The following is a 17,847-nucleotide window of genomic DNA, read 5'->3' on the forward strand; positions in this document are numbered from 1 at the left end:
ACAGATTTAGGATCTGATAATAACTATAATAATGATAATAATAAAAATAAAATACCTCCACGACCCTGTCCATATAGTCTATTTTATATAGTACCATCAACTCAAGCCTCAAAGAATTCTGAGGAAAGTCAAATCCAGCTACATTTAATGCATCATCACACATGGCACAGGCAGAAGTTACATCTGTTGCTCGATCAGCCTCTTAAAAAGCACTCTACAGCCATTCCCTGACAGAAGTGCATGGCTGCAGAGTACTTTAAAAGTCCCCAATCGTGCAACAAATTAACCCCCATTATATGAGGGTTCAGATGAAGAAGCTTCAAAGTGGAATACCTTCATTAATTTCTGTCTGCTTGGGTAGATGGGCAGCCCAATCCCACTCCCGGTGCTGTCTGCATGGTGGAGGGGAGCGAGAGAGAGAAGAGAGAGCTCAGGCTGGAGTTTGCCAATCCACTCCCCTCCCCCCACCCCCAGCATATGTGGGACAAGCCCCAGCTCAAGCTCCTTCCCTCCCTTCTTCCTCCCTCCATCATTCAAACAGCATCAGAGCTGAGGGAGTAGGGCTAGGGGAGAGAAGCTGCACACAGACATGCAGCTCTTTGGCTGGATCGGATCCAAAGCGGAACTCAATCCCCACACTGTCCCGACTCGGCAGCAAACATCTGTTGGCTTGGGAGGGTCAGTCTAACACATGGCACTTTCTGTGAAGCACCACGAGTTAGACTGGGGAGCTGCACATCTACCAGCACCCTCAGTTTCTCTCTCAAATACGAGGCTGACATTATTTCTCTTCTAGAACTCCACAGACCAATACATCTCAACAGGCTGCATATCACAAATCAGGTCTTGCTTAATTTTTTCTTCTTAATTATACTTTATCACTTCTTATTATACCACTTAAGTAAATTATTTTCCATGAAAAATGTGAGACTGGTCTGTTCTTCAAACCTGAGAAGGATTACACAAAAACCCTTCACTGTAAGCATGAGGTCAACTAGCTCTGGAACAAAGTGCTTACCAGCCTTCCTCTTTATATAAAGAAAAAAAATATTCAGAAGGTTTCAAGTAAAACGCCACCCCAGATGTTAAACACGAGAGACTGCAATAAAGGGTAACATTATTAATGTCAGACTATAAAGCACAAAGTACAGGCAATAAAACCAGCAATGGTAGTAAGCTGGAATCTTATTTTGCATTTCCGAGCATCATGACTTTAAAACCATGGCATGAAGATTCAGATAACGAGATCTGGTAGTTTGGGGCATTTAGTACAATTAAGCTTGCCATTTCCTTTCATGCAGTACTTTACTCTGTTCCAGTATCTTTCTACATACCAATGGCTAGCCTAACCAAACACACTATTTTAGATCACTGATGCTCAACCCTCTGGCTACACAGCCTGGATCTCATGGGCCAATGCCAGCCCAGATCTCACGCGCTAGCATGATCCAGCATGCAGGTTTTGTCATCCAGCATATAGGGCTCCCTATGGAGCCAGAAATATGGTGGCAAGGGAATGGAGGTAGTTGTTAATGGCTGTAGATCTAGAAGCCACAGCAATTAATACTGCCACCACTCCCCTATCACCAATTTCCAGACCCATGGGAAACCCCCCAAGCTGGATGACACTGCACAGCTGATTCAGCGCATGTGCTGGAGGTTGAGCACTACTGCTTTAGATAATAAACCAGAATTATGGCAAGTTGGGCATCAAGAAAGGCAGAACCTCTTAGGAAAGCAAATGCATGCCTGAAAGAAACAAGAAAATAGCCAAGCATAAATAGCAATCTTTGTTTTGTTTCTTTGCCTGAAGACAGCCATTATTATGAAGTTTAACTGTCAGAAAGAAACAGCAGCAGAATCCAGAATGAGCTCCTTGCAAATTCCTCTCTTGCAAATACTTGAATAGGAAGGTTCATCAAAACCAAATGGCCCACTGCATTATCATGGTTAAAGAACATCATTTTTTTTTTTAGTCAACAGCACATAAGGAAGTTACATAGCAAGCATTTTTGGCTTCCCAGGTTTAATGAGCACATACCTTTTTACAGCTGGGTCAGTTAGGTAAGGCCTTAGGCATGAATCCAAAGGAGGGCTTAAACATGGCTCCAGAGTTGTTGCAAGGCACCTTAATCATTCTGTCCCCTTGTCCCTTCTCAAACAGCCTGCTAGTTATTTAGGGAAGGTTTTGCAAAGATACAGTACAAATCACTCATCAGTTGTCTACCCTTTGAAAATCTCCTGTCTACAGATTACCTACCAAATTCTGTAAAGTAAAAGATAATTACAGTCCAAAATCATCAAGCTCTTTCTCCAGTTGTAAGCCAGTTTCCATCCCACTGTAATACTGATTTTAAACTCCTAGATCCTGGAAGCCATTACAGATCAGATACAACTGTTTTAGTCTTCACTTTTAAAGTGAGCATGTGGTTTATACAGACCAAGAAAATGATTCTCACCCTGTTCACTTTTGGGGTGCTCTGCAGAGTAAGCCAGACATTAATTCAGCACCAAGCAGAAAACCAAAATAAGCCACCTAAAACATCTGCAAAAGGAGACAGATAACCCCCATATTGAGAGCCTCAGATCTCAGGTCAGGATGACTGTAATGCTGTGTACACTAGAACACCCATAGGGCACACCTCATGTGGCAGAAGGAAATATTAAACTCAGCATTAGTCAACATATCTCTTAATAGATGCAGACTGGCAGGCAAGGTATGGGAAATGGAAAGGATGCAAGATGAAAAGTCCAAAATAACAGATAAAGGCAGTCTAGCAACATGGTGTCAGAATATCCTGCCTATATTATCAGGAAGGCACCTTATTGCTATCAGGAAAAGGAAAGAAATTAGAGATGGAAGAGCATTCCAGGTCCTATCTCTTTGCTAATGTACAGTACAAAACTGCCTACTTTAAGTTATCGGTGTGGTTTTTAGTGCCTCAATGTTTCCATATCTTCCTTTGGGTAACTATGATACTGTGAAAGAGATCTCATTCTGACAGCTTCCCTTTCACAGCTCCTCTTAGCTTCTATTGTCTATAGATGTATTAAACAACCTAAAAGGCTAACTACTCTCAACACCAGTTTTGCTTTATGTCATTCTCTTGGCCTGCTATTATGTCATCACCTTGAAAACGATCTCGTCAGAATTTTTCAAGTTAAGCAGTAGTTGGGCTGATAAGTAAGAATCTCCAATCAAAATCCAGAATGCTTCAAGATTTTGACTCAAAAGACACTTCCCTTCAACTCAGAACCAAACTGATTGTCCAGGCTAGAGTCAAGGAGCTGCCATAGAAAATTATACCTGAAAGCTTGCAAAGAAGAATTTTTCCAACTATTTGACTTGGTCTAATAAAAGATAATAGATTTACCCAAAGAACCTTATCTGCCTCTTCTTTCCTAAGGCATTAGAAAAGAGGTGGGCAATTATGTTGGCTGGCGGGGCAACTTAACACATTTTGATAAGCTGTCAAGGGTCACACACAAAATCTTTCTGAATATAACATTTTAAGGAATAATAGATAAAAAACAAATCGTATACTAAAAACAGGCCTCTACCATAATGTTTTAATTTTATTTTTAAAAATATTTTTGTCCTGATTTAAGTGTTTGAGTCGTGTATATGGAAGATACTCCATAACAGCTCAAAATAAAATTTATTGTATGTTGGGGGCGAAGTGTGCAGGGGACACATGCAGCAGAGCTCACCCAGTCAGTGTAGTACAGGTGTACCGCACCCCTGCCCCCCAACCCAGGCTGAGACTGCCCCCATGGCACTCTGCACAGGGCTGAGCTCTGTCCACTCCAGACCACCAACCCCAGCCCAAGAAGGGGTACTCATGGTGAGGTTGTAGCTGCCTGGGTACTGCTTGGTTCCCACCTCCACTAGTTCCTCCTGCCCCTACTGCACCGCTACAGACAGTAGGTAGCATGCATAAGTGAAGGTGGCTGTGGTAATGCATTCTAGGCACCACACACCCAGTCAGACAGGAGGAGAAGTGGGGGGGAACTGCAGCCAGGTGGCTCCTGCCCAGCATGTGGGGGTCCAGCTCTAACTCCAGCTCCCAGCTGCCTTCCATCCACTCTGCCCACCCAACACAATGAGCAGCCACTATGGGTGGCCAAGTGGGTGGAAAGCAGCCAGAAGCTGGAGTTTGAGCCCCGTGCGCTGAGACAAGAGCCACCCGGTGCAGCTTCCTCCCCGCACTTGGCTGGGTGTGCGGTGCCCAGCATATGTCCACATAGCTGCCGTCACTTCCCTGTGCTACCTACTGCCCAGAGTGGTGCAGCAGGCACAGGAGAAGGAGCAGCTGCTGGAGGTGGGGGGCACCAAGTAGTTCTCCAGGCAGCTGCAGCCACATCATGAGCAGCCCCACCAGGAAATCATGCACACTGGGGTTAGGTACAGGACCATTAGCAGGCACTGGTAGGAGTGCAGTGCAGGCTGCCCTGGGCAAGAGCAGGTGGGACTTGGCCCCACACGGAGTGCCACAGGGGCAGCTGTGAGCCAGATCCAACCAGTTGGTGGGTCTGATCTGGCCTGCAGGCCATATTCTGCATAGCCCTTCATTAGAAGAAAATATAACAACCAAAGGAGTTTTAATCCTAGCATCCAAGCTAAATTCTAAATCCAAGCTAAATTCTAAATCAAGCAATAACATTCTCCTTCTAAGATTAGAGTAGGCACAATCTGTTCAGGAGCGTCACTGCCATGCATCTGTTTAACAGATGCATTCAGATAGGTGCTCTGGTTGCATCTGAAATGGCGCACAGAGTGAGCTTGTTAAACAGCTTGTAAAGCACCTTAAAATCAACATATTATATTTGTAATTTTGCCTCCCAAAGATCTTCACATGTAGGTAACCAACATATATTTAGTTCCGCAATTTTTAGACACTCAAAAGAAAAGTAGCTTGATTTTGAAGATGCAAGTAAGCACCAACAGTTTCTTTGGAAGTGTTAGCAGCAGGTACTTAGCTGGCTTAGAGCAAAGGTCAGGAAGCTACGGCCCCCAGGCTGGATCCAGTCTGCAAAGGTCTAACCCAGGCCATAAGAATCAGGTGGCACATAGCTGTGTTAACTGCCCATCCCCTCTACATCTCCCTCTGCTCCTCTCTCATGCCTGCACTTACTATTGCTGCAGAAGGGACACGTATCTGTGGCAAAATGCAGGCTCTTGAGCGCTCCAGGGTTTGCAGTCTGGTTGAGGGACAAAAAGTTTGGCAACTCCTATCTTAGAGGATAAATTTATGCGGCATCCCCAGCATCAATGTCACCCACTCCAGAGCACACACTACCTACCCACATATGTAAAACCTAAAGATACAGTGGTGAAGCCTGTCCAGGGCTTCCCCTCAGACACATTCTTGAGATCTCCATCTCCGGAAGGCTCAAAAGCAGCTGGGAGATGGGGGATTAGGAAGGAAAAGATAAGATGCTCTATAGTGACTTCACAGTTATACCTCTCTTGTGGCTCTCCTATTTTATAAATTCTTCTGTTCTCTCACTGCAAACCATGCTATGCTAAGGCTGTCAGGATGGGCAGCATATAAAGTGCATAAATAAATAAGTTTCCATGTCTGGTATGTGTAAATGGTAAGAGCTGCCCCAAGAAGTGCTAGGAATGCAATGCAGACATGCCATGAGATATCCTGTCTACTGCTCCTGCTAACTATAGTGGAAACAGAGTGCTTAGTACTTGTAAGAAAAAAATCACTTCTACTTTTGTGATGATAAATTAGTTTAGTTGCCTAACTTCAGGCACAAAAGTTTAAGATCGTGCATACAAATATGCATTAGAGATGCAGATGTGGGACAACTTAAGCTGTTTTGTAGTGAAGGGAATTCATTCCATCAAAGAAATAAGCAGTCTCTAGGTTAAGCATTGTAAAAAAAAGTGGCTCATATCTATGCATATGTACGTGTGGGTGTATGTGCACATGCCTGTGCCCAAGTCTCGCAGACCTACTTCTAGAAGCAGCTATTTTGGATTAAAGAGAAAACATACAAGTGAGGCAACAAGCCATTACTGAACTTTCCATAAGTGATCTATGTCCTAAAATCTTGTCCCCTACCAGAGGATTGAGTCAGCACTATGGATCACTTAACTTGGCTTGAAATTATGAAATTGGTTTACAAGACTGTGATAGCCCTGAGTTCTGCCCACAAAATAAGTAAAAAGAAAAAGCCTCTTTCCCCTGGCAAGCTAAGTCTAAAAACCGAGCCAAGCCATCTTCACATGTTGTCTATGTTGTAAACACAGCTCAGTGGAATAGGTCAAGGACATGAAGAAAAACAGTGTACCCTTGCGACTCACACATCCTCCCTAAGCCAGTATACATTACTACCCTGGAAAGCCAGCAGAAGAAGAGGTGAAAGCCTCCAGGCAACTATGCCAGCCTAAACAATCCATTACTCTTCAAGAGATTTCTGCTGACATCAAGAACTGACCAAGCTTCCAGCATCTAATTCTCACAATAAATTTAGCCAAGGATCTCAAGGAAAGAAAGCAGAAGAGCAAATTATTTTGATTTTAATGGGAGAGATCCCTCATTCTTCTGTGTAAGAGTGTATGGACACAGCACCAAGATTAAAGATTCTATGAAACAAAACTCTAAACTCCCAAATACATCATCTAACTAAGGGTTGGAGTGATGTTGTAGTTGTGATGGTCCAGGAAACGTTTGAGGCAAGGCTTTTTGTGATATCTGTTTGGTTCTGTAAAAAATAGTTGAGAGAGATGCTGGACAAATCTTTCAGGCACAAAGTGCCCTTCTCTTCCAAATGTGCAACAGTTATGCAGGAGGGCCTCAGAAAAACTGAAAAAGCATCTTCTTCACCCAACCTACTCCAAAAAGAGATCAACTTAAGGAAATACTAACCTAAGAGAATACAAAGAAAGATACTTTGTGACCAAAAGCTTGTCCACAATCACTCCCAATTATATGGTTGGTCCACCACTAAGAGATTTAAAAAATCCCTTTGCTCTGATCTGTCAGCAAGTTCTACAGCAATTAAAAAAAAGGTGTTCACCTGAGTTGTGCTATTGTGGATCACAATGATCATATTTTTTGTCCTTAAAATCTGTTCTATAATGTATGAAAGGGGCATTCATCCTCATCACACCGCACAGCACCTGGTGTATGAACAAGACATAATGCAAGAGCAGCAAGATTTTACAGAAAGTACTATTTAGAGGATACATAGACAAAAGGTAGGTATCTTAATACTGGCCAAGTTGCATTTACTGCCTGCTCTAGGTGATCTTAAAAATCTAACACCAAAACAGAGAGTCAAGCGAAAGACAGTGTTGCAGCTGAAAAGTTGAATTTCAATAAAGGAAACCAGCTCCGCCTTCAAATCTTCTGATGCAGAATTAACTGAAAGCAATTGTGTGTGTCAGCTTCACAATTTGATCTGATTACCTGCTATATTACTTTGATTTAGCATGTCAATTGATTAAATGATAGGGCCTTTGATCACTAAAATTATCCATCTCAGTTATGACTTTAATTCAATTATTGTATTGTTGGTTTTTACTTAGTGAGATTGTGGTAGTTTAGACTAAATGATTAAATTTGTTTGCTTATTTTTGTAATGAAAACCAGAAGTAGCTAACAGAACTGTTTCCTTTTTCATATTTGCTACTAGGCCAGTTTCTAAAAAGCCAATGGTAGTTAAGCCTAAATACTCAGGAACTATTGGTGCTATTGCTAAATTAATGGCATTGGGAGGAACAAAACTAATGTGTAGATTATATGCTACATCATATGCACACATTCATAAATAATACTGATTGTAAACTATGGTCTGTCACTTTAACTGTATAACAAAATATGGCCTCTTTATCATTAAAAAAGTGACTATAAAAGACTAATTTCTAGAACCATTTAAAACGCATTGACTAATAAACTAAATGATACATTTTTTAAGAGGCTCCCAGTACCCTTTCAGCTTGAGGTTCCTGTAGATTCAGATGATGTACGCTGCCAATAATCAGTATACAAAAACAGAGTATGAAAATACTCTCAATCGACTTTTACACAAACACCTTAGGGAAAACTAGATAGTTAGAGCCTTGTCACATAAACCTAATGTAATGACAAGATCCCTGATAAGAGGTTTCCCATATTTAAGTTACGCAAACAAATCACATTTGGAAAGGGCCAGGCATTTAGAGACTATTTATGCTGCCATTGGAAACGTGTGCTATGCACATTTAGCAACAGAATGATTTGCAGGGCCTGGGATAAGCTTGAGAAAGGAATGCTGAGCTGCCAGAGTAACTTCTCATTATATCATGGGAGACTGTAAACAGGAAAGCAAGAATGGCATACAGAGAGAAAGCAAAATAAAAATTTAAAATAGGGTACTTGCTGTTTCCATAAGAGTTGCTGAACTCAAGGTTCAAGCTGACACTGGGAAGTATATGGTAGCAATAACGTGTGTGGGGGGGTGCTATTCTAAGAATTTAATAGTACAGTAACCTGAAATTAAAAGCACTGAAGCTCCCTAAGGAGTAAGGTAATAAACCATTACAGAAGGAGAAGTAGCCTTTGGGGAATGTAAGTCAAGGTTACAGTCAGCTTTTGCTGGGAAAGAGGGGGAGGTAGGGAGGTGAAAATGGATGAACATAGGTTGGACTGATGTTAAAATGTATTGCAAGATGAACAAAAAATGTGAAGACAGACCTTGTATGAAGAGTGGAGCAGTTCTCTTCAGTTACACAGGAATTATATTTGGGCCAACACCAGAAAAGGGTTTAACAAAATTTGGGCCACAATTGAGAGAGAGAGAGAAGAGAGACCATGCTCTTAAGCTCCAGGGCACTTAGAGCAGAAGATCTGGAACTGTTGATTTTTTTTTTTAAACAGATGAGAAGATGTTAAAAGGTACACAGACTCCCAGATCCAGACAGTCACAAGGCTGAAGCAGCAAAAATAGAAATGACCGAAGTTGTAATTGTTGTTTTAAAATCTCCCAAGTCAAATTTTAGAGAATTCAAAATGATTGATGAATTAAGTGCATCAGGAAAACTTTTACCATTAAATATACTCAATCACAACTTACCAAGATGGATTTATTTCTAGATTCTTGGATAGAAGCTATTTAGTCATATGACACCCCTCCTCCCCCCCCATACAAATAAGAATTACCATTCTTATTTTGGAGTTGGGGAAAACCAAGATTCAGAGAGAACAAGAGCACACATGAGAGAGAGAGAGAGAGAGAAAAAGACCTGAACAAGGACACACAGAGCATCTCTGTAGGGAACAAGGCAGCACTATGCTAAGAGACACCAACTCCCAGCACCCACTCCATACACATTAGCTTCTGAACTGGAAGTAACAGGCCACATACATGTAGCACTGCATGTGCTTCAAGAAGTGACAGAGCTTACTGGCACATGCACAGCATTAACAAAACTATGCTTCTTCCAGTCTGGGAAGGCACCAGCATCTCAGCTAGACATGCCCACAGTAAATGATAGAAGTAGGAGCACAGTACGTACCTCCTATTTCACAGTCCTTAGCCACAAGACAATGGAGCTGCATGAGTGGAAAGACAGAATTACTGTCCGTTGGTCAAAAGCATGGACACGTTACATACTTCCAAAGCACAGAAGCTATAGTTATCAACTGAGTTCAAAATATATTGTGCAAAAGAATTTTAGTACAGGTTTAGTGTGCTGGTTTTAGTTGGACAGCTCCAAGGAAAGTACAATTTTTGAAGACGAACAGCAAAGGAAAGCATACAAAAGATGTAGTTTTGCTCAAATGACTTGCTAGAACTTCCAAAAAATATTACTCTCATGGTAGACAAAGCAAGTACAGTATGTCAGTCCAGTCAGTCAGAAGTCTGATTTCTGGAAATTCAGTCAATTTGGGGGTAACCTGGGTCATGTTAAAAAAAATCATAATAAAAAGGAAGACAACATGCAGGTAACAGTTATGAAACTATACTATGGTTCTTGCTGGTGAAAGTTGATCATTTGACCTATTAGGGAAAGTTCTCCCCCACAAACAGTTTTTAGGTGAAAGACCAGGCAGGCAGGCTTCAACATTCTTGACTGGCTATAAATTTTACAGCATTTTTTTTAAATCAGAAAATGTCAATTCATGCAGGCCAGAACTCTTAACAAAAACATACCACTTTCAATAAAGCTTTCATTGGGAAGGATGTCCCAGGTACAGGAATTTTTTTTTTTTTTTTTTTTTTTTTTTTTTTTAAGAGAGATCCCAGAAGAGCTATCAGTTGTAGGGGATGGCTTAGAAGACTATAATGTTTGCTGCTTTAAGATCCAAAAAGAGCAATTGGATTACATATCCACAAAGGAAGGTTCTTCTTAATGCTACGAACCAACAGTTCAGATTTTTAGTCAGACACTACCCATCACCACTAAAGTTAAAACATACTCATTCTAATTTATCAGTATTATTTCCTTCCTTCAGTAGTTTAGTTTATACCACAGCACATTGCCCAGCGGTGGTGAAGCCCATCTAGCGAGCACAGAACAGCTGAGGTTTTGCTTTGTCAAACTAACAGTCTTAAGGTGACTTGTCCCTCCAGAGTTCCCGGGATGCTCTTCTCTGTGCTGGATACCCTAATGGAGTGTTTATTACCTAATCAGAGCAAGAGGTACTCCACAGAGTGCAAGATGACATTAATCTTTCTCCACCCCTTCCATTTGCTTTTTATTAAATAGGACATTAATGAGATCAAACATTAAGGAGATATTTAGTAAGTGATGATGAAAAGAAAAGTTAATTAGTCAAAAGGTAAAGACTATTTCAAAGACCATTACTAACCTGTAAGACTGAGGATACTAAAAGCCATCCATGTCATATTGAAGTAGTTTATAAGAAAGGAATTAGCAGGACTACATGCATTTATATCACCTGCATCTGGGTGAATAAGAGACACAAAAATCTCCAGCCTAGATTTCAAACCATGAGAGCCTATTAGAATATTCTATGTAGCTAGCCTTTTAGAAAAGAGGACTGCTCATATTTTTCAGCAATTGCTGCATTCTTAGCTATATAGCACCCTCATGTGTCCACAAAAGGGCTTCTCAATATAGACACATTTGCAGGTTTAATTTTGTAGGCATAATGAACCTTGCTATCCTTCTATAGATTCAACCTTTCCATCCAGCCCTTAGCTTTGTTCAATAAGAATTCATAGCATTCTCTACCTGAAAAAAAACAAAGGGCACTGCATATCAATGCCATTAGTAATAGCATAATCCTACATCACAAACTAAGATATATAGTCAGTCACTTCCCACAGATTCAGACTGTATAAAACAGCAAAATCCAAATATGAAATTTGCATTTTTTAAATAAGTCAAATACTAGCAGCAGCTATAAGACAATGGTGTCAGAACGTGCATGCACACACATACACACACCTACCCACCCACCCTACGCCAATTCCTAATGCATTCAGTTGTTTCACTGGGATTCCCAGATCCATTCTTCCTAGCATTTTACAGGAATGTTCTTAGACCTTCAAAGTTATCATGATGCCAAAGGACCAGGTGTCAGAAAGTAAAGCATTGCTAGAGTGCGCATTGTCCTCATATAAGCTCATTTTGATAAGCATATCAAATAAAGCTAACTGTAAGTTTTTACTTACTCATAAGGCAATCAAAAGTAATACTACACACACATAATATAGTGTGTGTGTGTGCATGTAATATTATTTTGATTGCCTTATAAACAAGTAAAAACTTAAAATTAGCTTTATAAACAAGAAAACAGTCTGTAAATTAGACCATGCCACTCTAGTGTCTCTTGTGACTGGGAAGAGGAGAGTAAAGCCAAATGAGTGAAAGTCCTGCATTTGCTATGGAGCGTGTTACAATTATTCAATGTATACACAGAGTCAAGTGTCTATAAACATTGTTTTTTATATATATATAAAATATTGGGGGGGGGGCAGTCATGGCCACAGTCACGGTCACTCCAGGCAGTGGGAATGGGGCACAGCATCCAGGGATCCCCCCAGCGCAAGTCATAGCCCTGCTGCACCTGGCCTGGGCAGGCTAAATTGCACAATGAGGCTGTGCACCACTGATGAGCTCTGGCACTAGTGTACACTACCTGCTTGACGCCTGTGAGCATTATAACGAAACTCCCCCACGCGCTAAGTGGAATCAGGTATGAATTTAAAATGAGCATTATAGCAAAATAGTGCCAAGCTAAACTGTGTTAAGCTGGGGTTGCTTGTATATAATATATAAATATTATACACAAGCATGCACTCTATATATTCAGTATTTTACAAAGTCACATCATAATGACTAATAATATATGGCTTTTCTATTTCTGATCCCTCTAGAATGAGAGTAAATACACTTTACACTAAGTCACTATGATGCAACTTGGTGAAATACTAAATTGAGTCAGAAGAGAAAAGACTCTAGAGAACTCGTCATCCCTTGTGCTCTCATTACACAGCAGCGAGTAGACATTGCCTCCACTTCATAGATCCCAGGGAACAAGAGTGCTGCAGTTACAACAACATGATTTACTGTATTTTTTTGCGAAGTTTTTGATTTAACTTGAAAAATGTTATCAAGGGGAACACATGACAATAAAAGAGAAACAGGAAAAAGATGGTACTTAATTGTATCTTCTATTAAAAGAACTTCAAAGATCTATTCTTATTGTATGTTACTTGTAATGGCTCATGTCTGAACTGCTCCTACCATCTCCCAGAATCTCTGTAACAATTCTTGTTGGTGTGCTATGACTATGACTATAACTCATGAACTGAAAGACCTCTGTTGCTTAACTCCACCAACATACAATAACACCACTGTAACTCCACAATAATTTGATGTTGTTATTCTAGAACATTTTTCTGCCCTTTCTTTGCTCTCAAGGAGAGCGTACCAGAAGTTAGAGAGGGTTCTATCCATCTCATTTTGCTATACCTAGTCACGCTGTATCATTTTAAGGTAGGCAGATACCCTAGAATTTAATTCACTTGACACACCTGTTTCACTGGTTCTTTGCTTCAGTGCTGCAGTCACATGCTGGATTCTCTCAAATGCCACCTCATCCCCCAGCATATTTCTTTCCTAGCATCAGCAATAGCAGAAAAAGCTGGGGAAAACGTGCTAATCTCAGACTGTACAGCCCCATACGCAAATGGAAATACAGCTGCCAACATTACAACATTTTCCATTACCCTTCAACTTGACAGTGACAAATATAGAAGGTGTTTCTTGGAAGCCAAACCTTAGCCAAATATTTAACCATAATACATTCAGCTACATTTATTCTAACCCTTATATTAATTGATTCAGAAATCTGAAATCACTGAATAAGGGTCAGGTACAGTGAAAGCTACTAATGCATTCCCTGTAAGTTATCTTGATATAAAATCATGATACCCTATGTTTCACCATTTCAAGATAACTCAGTCTTTAAACATACTGGTTTATGGCAGCAATTGAGATACTTATCCCAAGAACATGTGGCAAATCTTGAGGTGACTTAGCATTAAGTTACAGAAAAGAAGTAAGCTGAATTACCTTACTTGGAATCAATATAATGCCCCAAAGATGAAGGCCCTGTAACCCATCTATTAACCTATTAGTAACTCTAAGGCTCCAGTCACACACAATATTCAAAGCAAAGAGACTTAAACAAAGCAAACACCTGTGTACTTTTGGTGCTGATCATTCAGGTATTACATTCATAGTAAGGATCCTCACATTCATTTTTGTCATCACGTTGGATAACAACCTGACACCTGTCAGCACATCAGTATCTTCCTCAGTTTTCAAGGAAGTAATATTGGGGTCAGAGGTGACCAACCTGAGATGATTTTCAATTAAAAATAGTTTGATCTTCATCCTAAACATAGAATAATAATTCACAGGCCTTCCACCTATTCCTAGTAGGCTGGAGGTCTAACATAGGAAGGACCCAGAGATGTGTACACTGCACCTACCTCCATAATACAGTCTATTGGTAGAAAAGCAGTGAAGTTTAGAAAAACAGCAAAACAAGTCATCAGAATGCAATTAGGAAACTATAGAAAAATGATGAACAAGGTGATGAAGATTCTCACATGGTACTGTATCTACGCAGCACTTATTCCCTTTCAAACAGTGACTGTCTCTAAAGAGACTGTGTCAAGGACAGACACTTATCTATTAAAGAAAAGTAAAAGTGTGCGTTTCCCCCAATATCTGACAAGAGAAAGACCCCATTTTAATAGCTTGCTGTTAATAAAAAGTTCAGCAGTCTCTAGAATTGTTTAAGACTTCCAGAGCAATTATGAATAACTATATTTTAAGTCAATGAGTTAGAGAGAGGAGGCTCAAAATCAGTCATGCAGACAGCAATGTTAGCTGCTTCAATTCAACAGGACACCACACCTACTTTGCTCTGTGCAGCATCAGAAATGTCCAAGCAGCGAGAAGAGATTTGTTCTTTGTGTAATCCAGGCTATATAATTAGAAAGTAGGTTTTTAATTAAAATTGGCATTTGAGTTGCCTACTGACTGGGAGACTTGCTGCCAACTTCCAAAAGCAAAGATAGAAAGAAGAAAAAAATTTACTCATTAAATCTAGGCTTGCCAGTCTCTGCTGGGCATAGTTAAGATAATGCAGCACTGCAGAGAAGGGCAAGGAGAGAAAGCAGGTGACATATTAGGGCAGATTTTCCCTTATGATTGTACTAAATCACAAAGAAGACAGGATAGAAACTGTCTTTCTATCTTGCTTCATTTCTGGGTCAACAAACAGGATACACATAACCATTTTAAATCACAAATCTTAAAGATCATTCATCAGTGTCTGCTCAAGGAAGAGTGCATGATAAAGTACATGTGTTAAAAGAAAGTTGAGGTACTAGCTAGAATTCATGCTTAAGAGGCTGGTCTCTACTATTAGTATTATCAAGGCTTCTTGATTCTCACTGCTCCAACCAGAAATGGAGAGGCAGGGTTCTGCCTCAGGAAAACTTTCTTTCCTGGCCAGAGCATTCTCTCAGAGGACTATGAGAGTTTATATTAGCTGCTCCTACTGTACCTTCAGGAGGCTCTTCCCGCAAATGAGGGGGCACTTCTTCATTGGTAGTGTCACTTTCATCTTCTACCATCTCTGTTTCTAAGTTGGGTCCCTGTAAGGAAAAAATGCAAAGAAGATTTAACTAGGGAAGGATGCGAATTAATTTGGTGAGGGTGCAAAGTAAGGTCAGAACACTAACTGAAAAGACTAAAGTTGTGACTTACAGCAGAAAGGCATAAGGAGTCCAATTAATTAATCTTACCAAAGAGGTGGTCAAAGGGTTACTTAATCATACTCATACCATATAAGAACCTATGCAGGGAGTAAATAAGAGGACTCTTCAACTCAGAACACAAAAAGGTATAACACATCCAAAAGCTGAAGACTACAGTTAAACAAATAAATACATAAAAACAGGCCTACATTTTTAACAATGAGGGTGTGACAGCTAAAGCAAATTAATAATGACCTTGGTGTATTTTCCAAAGAAAAAAATGTAATCACAATTAGGTATTTTCCTTAAGAATCTCTTCTAAATTCAAAATGGGAAGTACTACTGGGAATTCCTATGGCTTGTTAGGATAGACTGAATTACCACAACAGCCCTCCTGGTCTTATCTATGAAAAGAACAGTCCAAGTGACATGAAAGTACTGCCAGGGCAAGTATTAAAAAGCTAGTTAATACGTCAATATTCCAGTTCTCACCATAGCTATACGTTTACAACAGATTCTTAAGCAGAACAGCTGCTTACCAGATTGTTGCATACCACTTGTTTCAAAATGAGCAAAGGGATTTTTTGACCTCTAGGATGGACATGTTCATTGTCTTACATCTGCTTACCTTAGCCTAATCTGACATTTAAAATTGTAAATGACTGATACTAAATAGTGTCTCCATAATAAGGTGCCATTTACCCATTCAATTGTCAAAACAATAAAATCACTTTGAGTCATTTCTTCTCACATACCTAAGCCTATTTTTCATTTGTGCTCCTGAAGCTGGAAGGACTGGACCAGACCGGAAAACCATAACCTTTTAGGTTGTGGGCAAGTGAACAAAAATCCTTTTTCCCTTTTCAGGAAAAATATTATTATACCAGTTTGGTTTTTTTTGGAATGCTATTAGAGCAAAACATATGAAATCTGGAGCTTAGCATAGGCAAAGGTCTCATTATGAAATAGGACTTTTGCTTATTCTAATAACAATAGGAATGGGTTTTACCATATGAAAATGGTACTTTGAACACAGCCTCTGTAGATCTCCAGCTACAGTTTTTGATCATAGATATGGGGCTAGCAGACATAGCTTTTCATGCCCAATAAGCCTGCAAGCCATGTAAAAGTTGAACAGCAATGAATTCTTTAAATTGTGAAATTAAATGCAAAAAAAAGTGCTAATTAAATACAGTGCAAGCATTAAGGTTGCAGTATTAACTTCTGGCGTTTCTGGATGTGCCTTTAAGATTGACTTGACATTGTTGCCCATCATGTATTTTCCCCACACATAAGGAACAACAAACTCTTGATCTTGTGGAAGTAGCTTAAGCTTTCAACTATTTACCTACCTGCTACTTCAACCAGACAGAGACAAAGAGACAACTGTATAGTACTGCATCATAAAGGATCTAATAGTAAAACCAGCAGCGTGTGCAACTCTGTCAAGTTAATAACATAGTTGTAACCTTGACTTCTGACTTTCATGACAATGTGCAATTTTTTACTTACATTATTGCATTAACATTGACATAATTTCTCCTTACATTTATGGCAATTAGTAACAGCACCTTATATCTTCAAGTCAAAGTTCCACACAAACATTAAATAATCATTCTTCACAGTAACCAGAATTGACCCCAGATTACAGAAAAATCAAAGTGAGCCATATAAGTAACTGGTCTCCAAACCCAGTAGTGCCTGGCTACTAGTCTAGTGAGCTGACCATCCTTATGTTCATCACAAAGATCTGGGTTGAATTGTTAGCAAGCAGATTCCTGATTTGGAGAGCTAGCTGAGTTTACAACAGGTAGTTAAAAATCTATTCAACCCCAGCACTCTCATTGTTAATCATCTTCCTCCACCCATCACATTAAATGGTAAGGAATGGGCTTCCAAGGGAGGTGGTGCTCTCCCCTACCTTGGGGGTCTTTAAGAGAAGGCTGGATAGGCATCTGGCTGGGGTCTTCTGACCCCAGCACTCTTTCCTGCCTAGGCAGGGGGTCAGACTTGATGATCTGTTGAGGTCTCTTCTGACCCTAGCATCCATGAATCTATGAAGGGAATGAATGGATCAGAGTGCATGTGTCCGTCTCTAGAGCTCCAGACTAAATAAAGAGTGTATCTGAAGCTCTACACACAAGCCCAGTTAACAAGAAAAAAACCCTTGCAAGACTAATATTTATATCAAAACCCTGTCAAAAGGACACAACTAAAGTGTTCTCCCATCCTATACCTCAACTCTTCTTCCACCAGGAAAGCCTAGGACAAAAGATGAATGTTTAAAACATGCCTTTGTGGTGGGAGAAACCTCCCTAAAGTTCGTTGTCTAGCTGTAATTTGATTGACAGACAACGCAGGTAAAGAAAGACAGCTGTTTATTTGCTCGAGCAAAGACCATAAAGCCAGCAAAAGGCAAAATGCCCACCCCCCAAGGGTGAGGCGATCTTTTATACTTATTACAACAAGGCAAGACTTCATGGTTAACAAAAAAAGCAATACTTGGGCGGTGCTTTACAAATCTTTGTAACAGCATATTTCTATTAAGCTGAACTAGCACTTTTTAAAAGTTAAAAGTTAAGTAACAGTAACATTATAGTA

General features: G+C 40.1%; 1 protein-coding gene across 4 annotated transcripts in view; it reads right to left on the minus strand.

Annotated features, from left to right (window-relative positions):
- LOC112550817 (transmembrane protein 263-like) overlaps positions 1-15,146 on the minus strand; it is a 273,093-nt gene extending 257,947 nt beyond the window's left edge. The window contains exons 1-2 of one of the 4 annotated variants that reach the window (XR_003094831.1): positions 15,054-15,146; positions 14,403-14,468 (exon numbers count right to left, since the gene is read on the minus strand). Coding sequence is in view for 2 of the 4 variants with exons in the window: in XM_025207942.1 (XP_025063727.1) it covers positions 15,054-15,123 (70 nt within the window). In the remaining 2 variants the exon portion in view is untranslated. The remainder of the gene's footprint in view (positions 1-14,402; positions 14,469-15,053) is intronic. The other 3 variants (XR_003094832.1, XM_025207942.1, XM_025207941.1) reach the window with 3 other exon arrangements.
- Positions 15,147-17,847: the final 2,701 nt, after the last annotated feature.

This window comes from Alligator sinensis, unplaced genomic scaffold (assembly GCF_000455745.1).
Source record: "Alligator sinensis unplaced genomic scaffold, ASM45574v1 scaffold592_1, whole genome shotgun sequence".
Taxonomy (NCBI): domain Eukaryota; kingdom Metazoa; phylum Chordata; order Crocodylia; family Alligatoridae; genus Alligator; species Alligator sinensis.